At 35.6% G+C, this 17,541-nt stretch overlaps 2 protein-coding genes across 16 annotated transcripts in view; one reads left to right on the forward strand and one right to left on the reverse strand.

The window, feature by feature from the left end:
• Positions 1–13,995, forward strand: part of LOC124297891 (nuclear receptor coactivator 2) — a 60,991-nt gene extending 46,996 nt beyond the window's left edge. For 8 of the 15 annotated variants that reach the window (XM_046749246.1, XM_046749245.1, XM_046749247.1 and 5 more), the window contains 14 exons: positions 617–1,652; positions 1,895–2,017; positions 2,145–2,465; positions 2,579–2,731; positions 2,867–3,035; positions 3,146–3,324; positions 3,485–3,829; positions 3,949–4,064; positions 4,220–4,346; positions 4,456–4,735; positions 5,599–5,910; positions 7,622–7,810; positions 8,447–8,523; positions 11,122–13,995. In XM_046749246.1, the coding sequence (XP_046605202.1) occupies positions 617–1,652; positions 1,895–2,017; positions 2,145–2,465; positions 2,579–2,731; positions 2,867–3,035; positions 3,146–3,324; positions 3,485–3,829; positions 3,949–4,064; positions 4,220–4,346; positions 4,456–4,735; positions 5,599–5,910; positions 7,622–7,810; positions 8,447–8,523; positions 11,122–11,190 (3,496 nt within the window). In that variant the 3' untranslated portion in view covers positions 11,191–13,995. The remainder of the gene's footprint in view (positions 1–616; positions 1,653–1,894; positions 2,018–2,144; positions 2,466–2,578; positions 2,732–2,866; positions 3,036–3,145; positions 3,325–3,484; positions 3,830–3,948; positions 4,065–4,219; positions 4,347–4,455; positions 4,736–5,598; positions 5,911–7,621; positions 7,811–8,446; positions 8,524–11,121) is intronic. The other 7 variants (XM_046749252.1, XM_046749255.1, XM_046749258.1 and 4 more) reach the window with 7 other exon arrangements.
• LOC124297890 (collagen alpha-5(IV) chain-like) overlaps positions 13,661–17,541 on the reverse strand; it is a 31,592-nt gene continuing 27,711 nt past the window's right edge. Inside the window, exons 22-27 of the mRNA XM_046749244.1 lie at positions 16,817–17,109; positions 15,985–16,072; positions 15,743–15,913; positions 15,467–15,652; positions 15,058–15,350; positions 13,661–14,648 (exon numbers count right to left, since the gene is read on the reverse strand). Coding sequence (XP_046605200.1) covers positions 14,160–14,648; positions 15,058–15,350; positions 15,467–15,652; positions 15,743–15,913; positions 15,985–16,072; positions 16,817–17,109 — 1,520 coding nt within the window. The 3' untranslated portion in view covers positions 13,661–14,159. The remainder of the gene's footprint in view (positions 14,649–15,057; positions 15,351–15,466; positions 15,653–15,742; positions 15,914–15,984; positions 16,073–16,816; positions 17,110–17,541) is intronic.

The raw sequence follows: 17,541 nt of genomic DNA on the forward strand, positions 1-17,541 counted from the left end.
GTTGATCACGCATTTTTAACAGTTTTGCAATGCAAATAATCTAGTTTCCTTATATCCATATAGTTTAGAGAAAGAACATGGAGAGTATTTGTTGAAGGTGGCTTGTTTGAGAGACTGAGGTACTAATGCTTGAGTAGCAGAGAAAAATAGAACGCGATAATTGAGTCTCAAGAGAGTCAAGCTTTTTGTAGCAAGGATTAGTTACTGATATGAACTAGTTTGCGTGATTATGATTTGTGAGGTGAATAGATGTTGATTATAATTCTGGCTGTGTTTATTATATTACGATAGTAATTAAATAAACAAATAGATATTTAACATATCCATGTTATTGTGAATATCCAGAATTGTCACATCGATTCTTTTAGATGCTACTACGTTTTATGGGCCAAATCTAATAAATAACAAAGATTTGAATTCTATCTTGATAGTGACATAGATTAATAGAAATAGCGGAGGTGTTAGAATAAATAAAACTAGATGGAAGTTTACCTCAGATTTCGAAACACCTAGACATACCTTGAACAAAGACTCCTCTGTACATATACCTATATCTGAGGAATTAGTTTAAAAACTTGAAATAAATGTATTGTTCTGTTTTTCTTGTCCATGATAGGGACAATGAGTTAACGCCTAACGAGGGTGGTCAGCTTTCCAACAGCAAAACGTGCTCTGGACACTCTAGTAACCATTGTACGAATAGTAGTAATAATAATAATGGTAACAATAACAATAACGTCGGTGGTCCATTGATGACCGGGGCTCATCATAATGGCCAATCGAGTGGCAATACCGGCCGGGGGCTGGCAGCGGCACGGGCACCAACATCCTCCTCCTCGTCAAACTTGAATGTATTTAGTGCAAACGATACTTCGTCGTGTAATCCTTTAACTTCAATGAGTACGACAAGTAATTCGTTCAACCAATTTTCGGGGAACATGGAATTGGATTTTGAGCTTTTCCCTAGTACCACATGGGAACTGGACAGCGGACATAGCTGGGGAGATCGATCTGACTCGAGGGCAAGCGGACCGACTAATTCTCGACCCCCCTCGCAGCCAGCCCCGGCATCTCCGAGCCCCCAAGGATCATTCTCCGTTAATTCTGCTACTGGCGCCACATCCCACTGTAGCTCGATGCGCGCATACAGTCCAACCTCGGTGCACACCAGTAGATCCTTCAGTAATTCCTTCTCGTTCAGTCCTCTTCAGGAGACGCAAACGGCGGTCACTGGCACACCTTCAAGCGCTAATACCAACGGGGGTGGTGGGGTATTGGCTAACAAGAGATTGGAGGAGAGCAAGGGATGCCCGCCTGCTACACCTGCCAATGTTGATACAAACAAAAGTCAGCATAGCGCCGCGCCAGCCCCAGATACACAGAACTGTGCCGTTTCTACAGAGTCTGGAAGACTCAGGAATCTTTTGACCAAGGGAGCTAGCACTAGCGATGAAAATCAAGACAATACCAATAATACTGTCTCTGACAACCAAAACAAGCATAGGATACTGAAGACATTGCTTAAGGAGACTGATGATGAGGATCTACATCTTGATATAGATAACAAAAAAGTACGGCCAAGTAATAGCGGTATTTCCAAATCCAGCACAGATCATTCCAAGACTTCAAGCGGAAACAACATGTTGTTGGAGGTAACTATTATACAATTTTTTATATTCCCACCACTGAAATTTTTTTTTTTTTTTTTTCCTGTAACAATCAAGTTTAACTTTCATCTCACATCGATATCTACTGTACCTTTTTGTGCTCAGTGAACAAATTCCTTCTCCAATGTAAATACAAACGTACACGCCTGTGTTTGTGACTTATTCTTACCTGAATTATTATTGACCATTGCTTGACGTTACTTTATTCACTTTTACTACGTTTAAAGTTATTAAATGACAAAAATGATGACGATGACTTGGAAACCAGAGCGGGTTTAAAGAAGCGGCATGAACTTTTACAGCAGCTTCTAAAAGACGAGGACGAAGAAGGAAAAAATCACGACTCACAGGTAATTTAAAATTTACCATAATTACTATATTTTCTCATAATCTTTTGCATTTCTTATACTACACCGCTTTTGTTTGTTATTTTTTAATTTTTTTTATTTTCTTACCTATTCTAATCTTTGACTACAGAATCGGGGTGATGATCCTCTGTTGAAAAGTCTCGGATTTAATAACCCGACACCACCGCTGTCACAATCAGGCAATCACGTAGGCCAGTTACAAGTTGGTCAGAAGAGACCAGGTGAGAATGGAGACGAAGATTTGGCTGCAAAACGCACGATGGACAGGCTGCACCAAGTAACTTCTTCCGGCAATAATTCGTCCTCCAATGCCTCAACCAGCAAGCTATGGGAGAAGAATAAAATGCTCGCCTGGCTTTTAGCACAACAGCCGTCTGAACCGAAAACTAAACCTTCAGTACCTCTCCATGAATTGTCAGCAATCCCACAGGTAAATTATTACCTGAATATTGTTTAATGTTGCGAATAGATGTCAACTTTGAATTGAATGGAAATTTTGGGGGTAAGCTTGTTGGTTTAATCTATTGCCTTCATTTTACACAGGAAAAGCTAGCTCGAAAACAGGTAGCACAGCAAAGTTCCTGGCCTAATGCGCAACCAGTTGGCAGTAATCCATCTACAAAGACAACCACTCCGATCCAAAGTCAACCTCGACTACCTCGCAATCCGACTAATATCTATGATGTTTTTAATCAGGTTAGTCTATTTGTCACTTAGCATGTATTATATACTTTTTTCTTTTACTTCTTATCGATTTACAGATTCTGTCATGTTTTATGTAGCATTTAATTACTTGTTCACTCTTTATAACATTGAGATTTAATTTTCTAGCCACAACGACCTCAAGTGGGTTCACTGAATCCAGAATTTGGAACTGCTGGTGGAGAAAATCGTCGTTCTGTTCAAGTAGAGCAGACTTGGTTGGAACCTTCAGGGTCTGATCCCATACTTTCTGATCTATTAGACCAGGTCATAGAAATTGTGCCAGATACAATCACAGGTAATTTTTATGGCAGCTTTAACTGTTATTTGCAGGAGGCAAGACTTTATTGTACTCAGTCAACGGGGTATATTATACTTGATCAAATTGTCAATATGTTTACTCGGTAGATCCAACAGCGATCATAAATCTTTTAGACATCATCGAATCGCCACAGAATAATGCTGTAGACGAGAAAATAGCTGCTATTAACGCCATCCACAAGTCATTGATACTATGCGAAACTGCAGTGAACCCTACGTCTTCCACGATAACGATGCCTGGCACACCACCCGCATACTCTACCACAGTGAGTAGCTTTTTTTTTTCTGTCGAACGTTTTCCCAAATTATTCAATTCATATCAACCTCGAATTAGCGCTCTTCTATTTCTGTACCTTACTTTTTGTCGCAAGTTTTTTCTTCAATCGAAACTTTAACCATCTTTAAACACCATCTATCAAATTTCAGTTGGGAAATACTCCTGTTACAACCGGCCATAATTACCAGCCACCTCCAATGTACCAGCAACAGCAGCAAAGGGCAAGATTTAATAGTGCCCAACAGAATGCTGTACGGCAGTCATCGGTCCAATTCAGTCAACAACACCTACAGTTGCAGCAGAGAACTAAGCAACTTCAACAGCAGCAGCAGCAGCAGCAGCAACAGCAACTTAAACAACGGTTACTTCAGCAGCAGCAGCAACAACAACTCCTTATACCTTCTAATGCAACAGCCACTGACCAGTTACCGACTGACATTCATAACATTGATAGTCTACTCAACAATACAGTGGCGCCTAACGTTTCACTACAGGTGAATTAATGCTTTCTTTTAATCAATGAATAATATTTAATAGTTGATCAGTTGTTGTAAATGTATGGTAAAATATTGTTTCGATATCTCGTCAAAACATTTTTAAATCACATTTTCAGCGATCGAGCGTCTCCGACTCTCAGGTATCACCAGGTTATGGAGGAATATCCGTCCAGTTGCCTTCCACGCATCGTCTCACTCATTCATATTCTCACCCTTCAACGTTACCTCAACAGTGAGTTCAGCGACACGTTTCCGTACTTCTTTTATTGCATCTTCTAGTGATGTTAAGACCTAATTTAATGATTAACGATGAATGATAATACCCAAATAGAAAGTTTCAGCTCTTGGTTACGTGAACGAAGATAATTTTGTTTCAAATTCTTTCAGCTCTGTTGTGAACACCAACTTCAATAACGGGCAACAAGGATCGGCGGCAGCGAGGCTCTCCCCACACTCGCCCGCTAATATTTTGTCATTTTCACATCCACAATCGCTATCTCCTCGCGTAACTCAGGTGATAGGACATCATTTTTCTTAATAACAATTTTACACAAACAGTATAGTATCTAAAATTAGAAGTGCCAAAGATGTTGCGTCCAATGCCAAACAATTGACTTATGCAGGGAAATTATGGTAACGGACCAAGGATGTTCGTAAATTCGGTAAGACCACAACCGCAACAGTCTGTCTCACAGCAGCAACAGCAACGATCCATGCCATCACCTGGAACGCCTGCTTCGGCGAGGCAATCTCCTTTTCCTGCAGACACATTTCCACCGCCAGCTGCTTCACCTACTGCTGGTCAATTTCCTCCGGTTCCTAATGCGGGCGCGGCGAATCCCTCAGGACAATATAGACTTCAGCGAACTACATCAACACCATCAGCAACGACACAGCTGCCAGGTAATTTTGTCTGTCGACAATCTCTAGGTGAAGAAAACAATACTGCAGAAGAGATAGTAACGTTTTGTCGTACAAAAATTAAAATTATCACCCAAAAGCGATATCATGTTGTGGTAGGAAATGAATAGGTAGGCTTAGACACGTATTTAATAAATGATTCTAAATGAACATATGTGTCAGTGACAATGAAACCATCAGGTAAGAGAATATCTTCGTTTAGAAGCTATGAAAAGAGTGATGTGTGATTTATGCAACAAACCGCGCTATATTCATGATCTCCGGCCATAAAACGCGGTATATTCTCACAACTTTGTTGCAAGTTGTATGGAGTTTTATTAGAGCATTTTCAATTTGTCAAGTACAGTCTTTGTGAGATTATTCGTTAAAAGGAAAATAAATATACAGTAATGAAAGTGCAGCTGGATGTACTTATAGTATAAATAAAAATTAAACGCAATTGTTGAATGGTTTGTGAAAAATGCTATTTAAAAAGAGAAAAGAAAAGAAAAAAATATATAGTTTCTGTATTGGGTAAGTATAGAAAAAAAATTATCTTTACTCGATGTTTTACATTCTTTCTTCGTTGTTGGGCATCTTATTACTTTCGTCACTGAAATATTCTGTATTCTTCAATCGAACTTTATTTGACTGCGTATGACTACCAAAACGCTATTCTTCTGTGTCAAACCTAACTGATTTGCAACATGCGCTCTGAATAGTTGGTTGGTTTGCAAATAAGAATGGTTAATTTTGATGAAAGAACTTATGACGTATTGCAATTAGTAGCATTTTGTCTGTTTGATAGTAATTGACAAGCTAAGTATACATAAAATGCAAGAAGCTAGATTTGACCGATGTTACAGGTGGGATAAATTCGCCGAGGCACTATGGGGGAATGAATAAGGAGCAGCCGCTTCTGTCGCCAAGTCATCCTCATTCCGGTTGCCCATCTCAGCCATCGCTGAACCAACACAATGTCACCAACACCCAACATCTATCGAATCAACACCCTGCTATGATTTATCACTCAAACACCACACTCAACTCCACTGAAGTACAGAATAACCAATTTTGTTACGATCGAGCGTCCGTTTCACTCTATTCGTCGGGGCCTGGGGATACATCGAACACCAGGCCTCTGCCTCCTGGCAATCCCAACAGTCACCAAATGGGTGGTAAGTCATGTGACCCTTTACGTCATGTGACCATTACTACATCGCCATTACCCTTATCTTCAGTCGCATTTTCTTCCTACCCAAAATATTATTACAGTACTTGCGTTTATTTTAACAAAGCTTTGTGTTTATCCTACCATTACACCTTGTATCATATCTCGTTATGCTATCATTGCAACCTGTGGCTTTGCATATTTTTTAATCGCCAATATGGTCCAGAGGAAGAGAGAGAGAGAGAGATCATGTTTACGTTTTCTGAACGATATATGGGACTCAAGTCTTGCTTCTTAAGAGGTTTTCAATGCACAGGTTCATGGAGAATAACGCAGAAGATTATTCCGATCAGTTGATGATTGGAAGTTGCACTGAAATCCAATAACCGAATTTGAAATCATATTTTGAATATGGTTCTCTATAAATGTTGCTGCATGGCACTAGTCATTCAAATTCAAGCACCAATTGTGTCATTGTTACACCCACTCCACTTTCTTTTTATTTAATACTCTACTAACCAATTCGCTACATTATTACATCTCAACTTCATATGTAAATAACGACATACATGAATATACTCGCAAACCAGCGTCGGGCTCATTTGATCTGTCAATGTGTATAAATTGTGATTGTGATTATAAACAATTTCCAAACTGAAGCATGCATACGAAAATTTCATTACAGATGTCGACCTCCTATTGTCATCTAGATAATTGGTCCAACCGAGACTATATGAACAGTTTGGAAAATGTTTTCTTAACGTTTCTATGTACAAGCAATTATTCTCATTCGCGGACATACGTGAAATTTTGTTACTTTATATCTCATCATGTGGGAAAAACAGAAGAGATTGGTAGAGCAATGAAATTTGAACATAACTTGAGCCTATTGACTTTCCATATGAAAGTTTGATCATTGATTATATTGCGTCTCTCACGTATGTCCGCCATAGCACACATGTGTCTCTTTTGTAGAGTGAATGAAGAAAAAAGAAACAAATATGAAAAAAAAAAATAATCATGAAATCACATGTTTACAGCTTTCTCATTCATCCCATTCACCTCCATGTTTCAATGTTTGTTTAATATGTTCTGTTTTGGCGATTGTCAGGGCGAATGTACGCATATGTAACCCTTAGGCACTGATTATTTGTTTAACAATGAAAATAACGTTAGTATGATCAGTTTACTTACGTAAAGTTTCGTTCATATGTAAATAAGGGAATTAAATATATACGGACCATGGTAGATACGCGTGTAAATGGGAAATTAAATCTACCCTCATTCTCTCTCTATATGTGTGTGCTTAATATCTTATTCTTTAGAAGTGAAATTGATAAATATATAACCATAATATTCTCTGACACATTATAGTTTATCAATGTTACCTATGTATAATTTCTCAATTTCCTTACCTAACAAGCAACAATGTTACAAAAATTTTACGATTTTTACGACGCACTTACCTTTACCCAACCATGTATGCTGCAATACACACAGCAGTATAATTCTGCGCCATTCCCTGTTAGCGCACAAGAATATCACATTTGTTATGACTGATACTGTTAGATCTTGCATCGAAAAATCATCATATGAAAGCTTCTTTATTAAATATGATCAAATGTTCACAGCATTTATGTCTCTACGAAAAAATTTCTACATAAAACAAAATTACAAACAAAATTCTGGTATGAATTATTATTGACTCTATTTCTCAGGTAATGCGGGAAGTGGTGGGACTATGACAGAGTTTGTTCGACAGGAGTTGAGAGCTATTGTTGGTGCTCGAACACAACAGCAGCAGCAGCAGCAAAGGATACCAAACAACATCCAAAACAATTTATCTGGTCAAGTTTCTGCGGAAGACCTCGACGCCCTTGGTTTAACTTACGAGATGTCGTCTGCAGGTACACATATTTCTATTAAATTCGCATGTTCCTTTAGCTTAATAAGTACTCTTTAAATAATCTAAAAATTTATGTTACGGTTTGATGTATAGATGTATTGAAAGATGTGCTTGAACATTTTCGTAATCCGAGGAAAAGGAGAAAATAAAAAATAAAATATACTTTCGAAGAGACCTACAAAATTCGGTAAATTCTTACGTGATTTATTTCTACACTCTTTGTCTCGGGCTTACGTGCATATTATTTTTTACAATACATAACAGCATAGATAATTGATTTAGAAATACATCACGTGTGTATGCATACCATTGATACAGTGTTGGCAAACACTAGGCTCTCAGCTTCATTGTCTTTGTCCTCTATTGAGTGGAGACCGTTGTGATTATCAATTTCACAATTGTAACACGCCAGGTTTAAGGTATATAACCCTTTGAATGGATTCGAGTTTTTATCAAGTTCTCCACTCTAGTTAGAATCAAGCTGTGCGTTATGAAAACCTTTTTGTACCTTAGGTTTGAATGATATTTTCACGATTGAAACCGTTTATCAAGCCAGGCAATGATATGTCGACGTGCACAGCAGGCATCGTTTATAAAAAAGACTATGGTAACGCGTGTGTTACAATGTCCCCACTAGGTGAGGCTGTGGTTAGCGATGGCCCCGCCAAAAGCTGGGCCATTGGGAGTGCTGGAAGTGCACCCTCTTCCTCCAGGGTAAGACCCTTCCGACAATTATTTTTCGTATTTTGATTTTGTATGCTCTGTCTTCCCTCTTCGCTTGGCTTCACACCCTATTGTGCACGACATGTTCATTAGTCCATACCGAGTATAAAGCTGTTTGAATTTCACTTTAATCTTCATTAGGATTTCACGCACTTTTTTTTGAATTTCTCCATAGTTGAAAGATTATCACGAGTCGATTTCTTTTACACTTAGTCTAGTTTCATAAAATCTTGCTAAAGCGATGTTGTTCTCTACAGATAACAGTATACATTTCAAACATCTAGATTTGTTTTTCCGATATGTGTACACGAACACAACACCTCACTAACTTTTATTGCGCTAGCTAAGTATTTTATTAATTTATTAATGAATTCAGTACATGCGCTTAACAACATTATTTCACATAACACAAGTACTCGTGTCACAATAAGTATAAGTGTCACAATGATTCATAAATTCATTACATTTCTTGAAAATTGAAGCAGGTTTCTCATTTTGATTTCTATTCTCGCTGTGTCGAAATTCGTTTTTCCGTGTAATTTTTTTTATTTTCTTTTTTGCTGCTGCAATAGAACAATTCTGGGTATCATTGGAAATAACATTTCCCGTCAAGTGGCACTGACCTTGCAATTTTACAATTGCATTATTGCTGTCGATAAATGATCATCAACCACAATCTCTTGTGGACCTCATTTATATGCAGTTTTGAAAGCACGTTACATTTATTTTGCATTATTTCACACTGCCACTCCTGAATGTATGTTTACCATTGGCGTACTATTAGTTATTCTTCAGAATCTTTGAACTACATGTGATCTTGCGGTTCGAGATTCTCTTTTCACGTATCTATTATCATTCAAGAATTTTTAATTAACAAAACGAGGCAATAAAATGGAGAGTTTTTAGCACATTTGAGAAATTCTTTCATAATATACATATGCAAGTCCATGAGAAATTGACGACACTTTTAATAGAAATTATTGAATTTACTCTTAAGTTCTTCATAAAGTCTTTCACTGAAGAACTTACGACAGTCCCTCTCCATTTTTTCCTTGCCTAGTGGGTGATGGTATCGAGAAGGCTTTAGCTATAATTTAGTAAAAGTATTGTAACCGTAAAGTTTGATTGTCATTTGAGAGAGTAAGTCTTTGTTCTGTTTTTAAATAAAAATCAATTTTTTTTACTCCATTGAAATTTAATCTAATTATAACATCAGGTGATAATATTCCGTTTTGGACTAGACTAGGCATGCTTATAGGAGCATGCAAAATTCAATTTTTTATTTTTGCAGTAGTAGACGAGGTCTTAAATTATAAGGCATTGTTATTAAGAGTATTAGATTATGCCGTTTAGGTATTTGACGAGACCGAACCAAATGGCTTAATTGATTCGTAGCACAGCAGAACAGTAGGTGGCTTTTACATTCGCAAATGTTTACTTCAATCAAAGCAATAACTTTTAATACTCGGAATCATCCAAACTGAAGCTATACACAAATTCAATAAATTCGAATGCAATGTAAGTGCATTTCAGATCTTTAATATCAAATGACGTATTGCTAATAGACTTGCTATCTTCGATAGATTATTGATTATGGTTCTCGTGAATTATAATAACTTGCACAATATTTTTTTACCCAAAGTTATGAATTTTTTTCTCTAAGATCTAAGAAGTGAAAAAATTTTATTGTACTGTTTTTTATAATCACTGCACCTTGGGTCCAGTTTTTTCTTCGAATGGTAGATTCATCGCCTAACGGAAATAGTAGATTCATGATTGTACAAAGAGTTTGAAAATAGATATATAACCATTCAGTATAAAATTATTCTCGTTTACGTTTAAACTAACGTTAACGAAAAAGTGTTATAACATTCGCCAAAACGAGTAATTTCGAACCCAAACGTTTAACGTAGATAATATCATACAACGACAGAAATGTATTCTGAAATGAAGACTTTCGAAAAATCTAATCTCTCCTTAAGAGCTCAGTTATAGTCTGAAGTTGTAACGCTACTAAATATTAACTAATTCAGAGTTTGTTTTAGGATGGATTCACGTTAGCAAACATTCATTGCCAAACGTTTTAGAGTTCACGTTAACACATAACGCTTTGTATCCAAACAATTGTTATGCTTCTGGTAGCCTAGGATACTAGTTTTTTATTAGAAATTATTTGAAATATCTTAAGTTTTTCTTTTGATTTTTAACGATATTTGCTTCTTTCTGTTTATTTTTCCCTTTTTTTATTTATCCTTAAATTTTGAAGATAAGCATAATATTATTACTGATATATTTGTATCTATCAGTTATATATATTTGTTTAAGCGATTGTTTCCAGTTACACTTGTTATTATTGATATTCTTAGACCAGTTGTCATCATCGTAATTATTTTTATCACCACTGTTGACAGTACTACTATTAGTATTATCAGTCTTGGTATTACTGTCATTGTCATCAAGATTTTGGTAATTACGAGATCTATTTTGAAATCTTCATTCTGCAACTGAGCTCGTGTGGTAAACAATAGAAGCGTATTGTTAGAAATTTATTTTTGTCCATTCAACAGCCACATGAACTAATGATTTCAGACTACTATGGAGGAAGTGGCACGAGGTGATCCGAAATCATCCCTACTACAAAAACTATTATCCGAGTGACTGCGGGCCAAAACTTCGGAAAATAAAAATATATATTTAATATATATCTGAAAATGTTTAAAATGAGGATGTTGGCCCACGGCGTGCATCATACATAAACGTCATATACGTAATATGGATACTATTGTATTATACCCAAAATACTATATGGCAGTATGCAGATACGTATTTGCTGAATACTATAAAGAATAACATGGGGCACAACTAAAGAAATCGTCTAAATAAACAAACTGTAGCCAACGAATTTATTGATTCAAATTTGAAATAAATAGATACATATATGCGAGAGGATTGGAAATACAAGAAATACTTACAATATCTTTTCTCATAAAACCACGATTTTATTTTCATATTTTTTTTGCCCTTTTCTATCTTTAATTATTGATTAATTAACTGATGACAAATTCGGCCGAAGTTAAATATGTAATGGGTCACCAGGTAAAATACGTCTTTTCAAAATTTTACTTGTTACACTCGCGCTACAAGTGTCACGTATTACTCTATATTGTGTTCGGTATCACTGAAAGAAACTACGTAGGTACCTCAAAGGTATACTTTAATATACCACTGGCTGTTGAACATAGAACTATTTATAGGTTTAATAATTGTACACAAAAATAGAGCACTATCACGTTTTCTCTTAATTTAAAATAACATATGTTCGAATATTATTACTATTATTACTATTATTATTAATTATTATTAATTATTATTAATAATTTTATTTTATTACTATTATTTTATTATTTCTTATTATTGTTATTGTTACTATTAATATAATGATAATAATTATATTGTATTATAAATAATATATTTGTGATTGTAAGAATCTGCAACCAAAATATGACAAAGAATACTTGTTGTTGTTAATATGATTATAACTATTATTATTAATTATTACTGTTACGCCGATTATTATTACAACTATCATTACTATGATAATTATATTGTTAGTTTTATCATTATATCTATGATTATTATTATTTGTAAAATTAATATTATTAATATTATTGAACATTTGGCATATGCATATTTCTATTCAATAGTAAGGGTACAGATATACAAAAATATACGTGTATATATATATATATTTATTTATATGTGAAAAATATATAAATATAAATATAAACATATGTTTATAATATATATGCATATAACAAATATAGATAAATATATATATACTTATACAAAAGAAAATTTACCTTCTATTTTGCATAGCTCAGTAATTTGCTCTTCGGGTTTTATCAGATGTGCACTAAATTAATTCTCGACGGCATCTGTTATATGAATGATAAGATAGATAGATATATACGTACATATGTATATACGTCTATACGTACGTATATATATATATATGAGTTATGTCGCAGATAGATCGATCATATGTGCTTTCTAACGAGGAATAATTTTATAAATATAAATATAATATGGATGCATTATGTATATTTATTAATAATTTTTCCTATACGACGTACGATATGCACTTTGTTGTACGTAAAATAAATAGTGAACAGATTTTATTCTTTCTCTGAAGAACCGTGTGAAGAAAATTCTTATAGGTTTTAGAATCACTTGATTATTATTATTATTGTTACGTGTTTATATTGTCAACGTTTTACGAAACTACTCGGTGTATTAAATTCACAACGAAAATTCTATTTTAAGATACGATATCGTTTGCGTTATTATAACTATTTGCAGGGGTGTAGGGAATATATATATATATATATATATATATCGTTTTTTCTTTTTCCAACATTTGAAACTGAAGTGAAACGTTGGGGAAAACTGTATAGTAACGGATTATTTGTGCGAGATTGTCCTTCAATCAACCGCCGTAAAAATTTCAAATTTTATTCTATTCAACTATTGACAGAAGTATCAATAGTCGAGTTATAATAGGACGGAAGTGGTTTTTATACAATTCGAAATCACCAACTTATAAGTATTTTTTCACAATCAACAATTGATCCATGCATTGATGGTTCTACTAGAATACCTGCATAGATTTGTATTTTTAATTCTAGTAAACCCTATAGACTCGGCGCGTAGTAAGCGGAGTTCGAACAATGAGTAAACATCGTTTATCTTTCCACGAATAGAGAATTAATACGATTCGTAAATTTTATGACTTGGATTATTTAATTTTAATCTACCCCTGCATCCAAAGTATATTTTTATTGTAGTGGAAATAAAAGTATGACTACCGAAAACTTGCCTATACATATACAGATACCCAGATTTTATTGGTAAAGTTAGTTATAATAATAGTTGTAATAATAAGCATTATAGTCATAGTATTATAGCTGGAGCAACATGGAAGATCATCAAATGACAAGAAAACAGGAAATAGGAAGATATTGTGATTGAACATATTTTTAGACACAGTTGTTGGAAATGACGGAGAAAAGTTGAATTGTATTCTTTAAGATTTATCACATGTAAAAACATTGAAATCGGCAGAAAAATGTGAAATTTCAAATCCTTTATTATAACTAATGATATAAAATATCTTTATTGTATCTTTGAAGTTACATTAACAAAATTATAATATAATAATGTATATTAATTTAGTTATTCATAATTCGCAGGCACTCTAACAGGGTATTTGGCAGTCGTTATTATTACAGGTATAGTTTGATCAACAATATCATTTATGGCACAATATCGTCGCATTTTTTACTAGTACGACACATGCGTAAGTATCCATATACGTATAATAATAGTATATTTTATGTAAAGAGAAATGATCGGTTACGAGTGGACGAGCATAAATCATTTAAATTCAAATAGTATAAATTAAGTTTATGACGGGAAAAAAGAATTCAGATGTTATATTTTATACATTATACACAAAGCTTGTATTGTATCGTAATTTCCTTCTTACAACTTTGTTTCATATTTATACATACATCATGCGGTTTTTTAATTTTTTTATTTTTGGTTATTTTCACTTAAAAATCACTCAATTAAACCCTGTTATATGGATTACCTACTGGACGACGGCGATTGACTCTTCCTCTCCTGCGATAGCCGTAAGGCAAACGTCTCCGAGGATTACCACGTACCCTGGATTCTCTTGGTCTGTCTGAGGGACTGGGCTCAACTTGAGGTCGGGATTGAATTAACTCGCGATATCTTGTGAAATTTGGTGGCGGCGGTCTAGCCACGTCCAATCTGAAGCTACTCGACCTTCCTTCATCGCTGATCCACTGACGCAAGCAAACTGCACACCTGCTTATACGAGATGTCACATCAGTCTTGAGGGTCTCTGGTCGTGGCTTCCTGAACATATCACGCTCCTCGATTGTGGCTAGCCAGTATGAAGACGCTGTTGTGTAAGAGTTACACCTGCCGATACTTTGACACTCTAAAAATGGTCGAGCACGGTATTCTTCAAGACAGGATCCAGGTGATACCAATGATTGACCATCGCCATGTCCTCCAACATCGGTGTGCTGGTAAAATGAGATGGAAAAAGAAATAAAGGAAAAGAAATTATTACTTTTTATTTGTCACACGAGCATGATTAAGGGGTAACACCGCTGGAAAAGCCTATAAAGTTGAGAATTTTTTTTTTGGATGCAAGAAATGCCTAATATTTAAGGAAGTTATTAAGCGTACGTTCTGGTAAAAATGCTCCAGTGTCGCCATTTTTTAATATTTGTCGACAATAATTTTTTGTATTATGCTTAAATGTATGCCTAATAACGTCGTTAAATTTTATTATCTTATTACCAATCCATCCTTCCAAAAAAAATATAAAAAAAAAAAAAAATAGTCAAACAAGCACTTTCCTCTTGTGTTTACAGTGGAGTAATTATTAAATGATCATGAAAATTTTAAAGAATCGCAAATTTGTCATACCATGAGGAAACTGTAACCGGTCCATAGCTCATCCCATCCAATTGGACAGGTTGGTATTGACATCGATTGACTGTGAACTGCAATCATCCTAGTCGGTGCTTCGCAAACCGAACATCTGGATATGTATCTTCTAACTTCCGGAGCTTGGATTGGCGTCATCATAGTTGGCATTTCCTCAGATGTGCTTAGCCAGTAACTGTAGTCGTTATGATTCGCATAGTCGCAAATGTTGTTTAAGTTACAGAACAAGTATGGCTGGGTCGAGAATTTCCTTAGGCAGCTTCCAGCTGAGCCTGCAGAATTTTTCATGTTACTAATGTCTACGTATTTACATGAGGTAGGTAGGAATACCATTGATAAATCTGTCATTTCTTAACTCGTACGATTATCTAATGATCTATGCATTTACCTAGATCTTGACCGTGTGGTCTCCCGTTGCTTAGTATGTGGAGTAAGGAGTATCCGTCCCATAATTTTACTGTATTCCTTGGGCATTCCGGAATCATCATTGACTGCGAATGTCTTGCGAAGTAGAAACCTCTGCTTCTGGGACCCGGAGGTGATGGAGCTGCGTCACCAGTTGCTCCCTGTAGTCCTTCAATAGCAGGTGATTTTTTATGAAATTTGTTTGACAAATTTTGAATTTGAAGAAAAAACGTATGTTACAGCTCTTATTTCTACGTACCTGGGAAACCTCGAGGTCCTTCTAGACCCGGAAGTCCGGGTTTACCCATGGCACCAGATGCTCCACGAGGCCCCTCAAGGCCAGGTAGACCTGTTTCTCCTGGCTCTCCGGGAAGCCCTGGTAGGCCGTCTGGACCTGGCTCTCCGTAGCTTCCTGGGCTTCCACGCAAACCTATCCCAGGAAAGTTATTTTCAATCCCTGAGCGTGGAAACTAATCTTTTTGATTGCATCCTTTTATTTACCTTGTAATCCTTCTACTCCGGCATCACCTTGAACCCCAGGCCAAACGCGTTGACCAAACAAGAATAGCCCACGATCTCCTTTTCTTCCCTAGATAAAAATATCGTGGTAACAAACAGCGATAATGATATATTTTCTATTGAATATTGATTTATTCTTAGATTTTTCAAAGAATTCTTTAGTCATCTTATGCAGGCTGAATCTATGTCAAACAATGCGGGCCAGCGGAGGTCATATTTGACCAAAATAAGCGGATTTATTGCAGTGAAGTGACGAATTGAATTATATTCAATGGAGCAAGCCTTCTTATTTCTTATAATACTCAGGAGCGTAATTTTAAAAAATCAATATATCGAATAATAATAATAAATCGATATTGCCATTTATAGGGTATACATATAGTGTATACTTCCTACCAAACCATACTAAACTTTCAGAAGAACGTCTTTTTGTTTTGGTTTTTTTTTTCAAATCGCTATAGTTTTTGCAATTTGGCTAATTTTTTTGATTCTGCTATATGATTCGACGGAGTGTGAGATTCTACGTATTCCGAAAATAAGAAGTTTTAGAAAATCTCGAAGCTTGTGAAATTGGCATTCATTTTTTCGGAAATGAATCGTTAAATATCAGAGAAAACCCATATTTACCTTATAATCTTGAAAAATCGGTGAGAGGCGTGAAAAATTAATTTGGGTAATAATAAAATACACTTGTCGGCTTATTTTGGCCAATGAAGAACATATTTCAGTTACAAGCAATTCTGGAAGATGACCTCTGCTGGCCTACATGATTTGAGATGGATTCAGCCTGCATTGAAATTTTGTTCTGTAATACCTGTGGTCCTGGTTCTCCCGGGGATCCGTTAAATCCGACATCTCCTACGTCTCCTCTCTCTCCTTTAATTCCTCTCATGCCATCGAATCCACTTAGTCCCGGTTCACCATGAATACCCTTCGCCCCATCACGACCGGTCAATCCAGGCAAACCGATATCTCCAGGTTGTCCTTTGGCACTGAATGCAGAGAACCCAGGCTCTCCTCGGTATCCCTTTGGTCCTAATTCGCCCGGATAGCCTACCACTCCTGGTCTGCCGATTTTTCCCGGAATACCCATACGCCCAGGGAATCCTGAAAACCGGTATAAACTGTGTGAAGATTTTTCTTCTAGTTCAAAGACGGGCAAATTTGTAATATACGTATTTTGGGCGCAAATTACTTTAAGTATTGTAATTAAACTGTATTTCAATGATTATTACTTTCAGCATTGTCATTGTATTTTATTTAACTACAAATATTCAAAATAATTCATAGTCTTCATGACGGATTTCCCCACCACCACATAAAAAAATGAAAAAAAACGAGCTTTATTACGTTGAAGTAATTCAATTACTATGGGCATTAATTACTTGGAATTGAATTATTTCGAGCCTCAATTACATGTAATTAAATTATTTTGAGCATCAGTTACATGTAATGGTATTATATGTCATCGATTACATGTAATCGATGCTGTTTTGGAATAAATGCTCAAAGTAATTAGCAATTAAATGAAATCAAATT

The sequence above is a fragment of the Neodiprion virginianus genome, chromosome 2 (assembly GCF_021901495.1).
Source record: "Neodiprion virginianus isolate iyNeoVirg1 chromosome 2, iyNeoVirg1.1, whole genome shotgun sequence".
Classification (NCBI taxonomy): domain Eukaryota; kingdom Metazoa; phylum Arthropoda; class Insecta; order Hymenoptera; family Diprionidae; genus Neodiprion; species Neodiprion virginianus.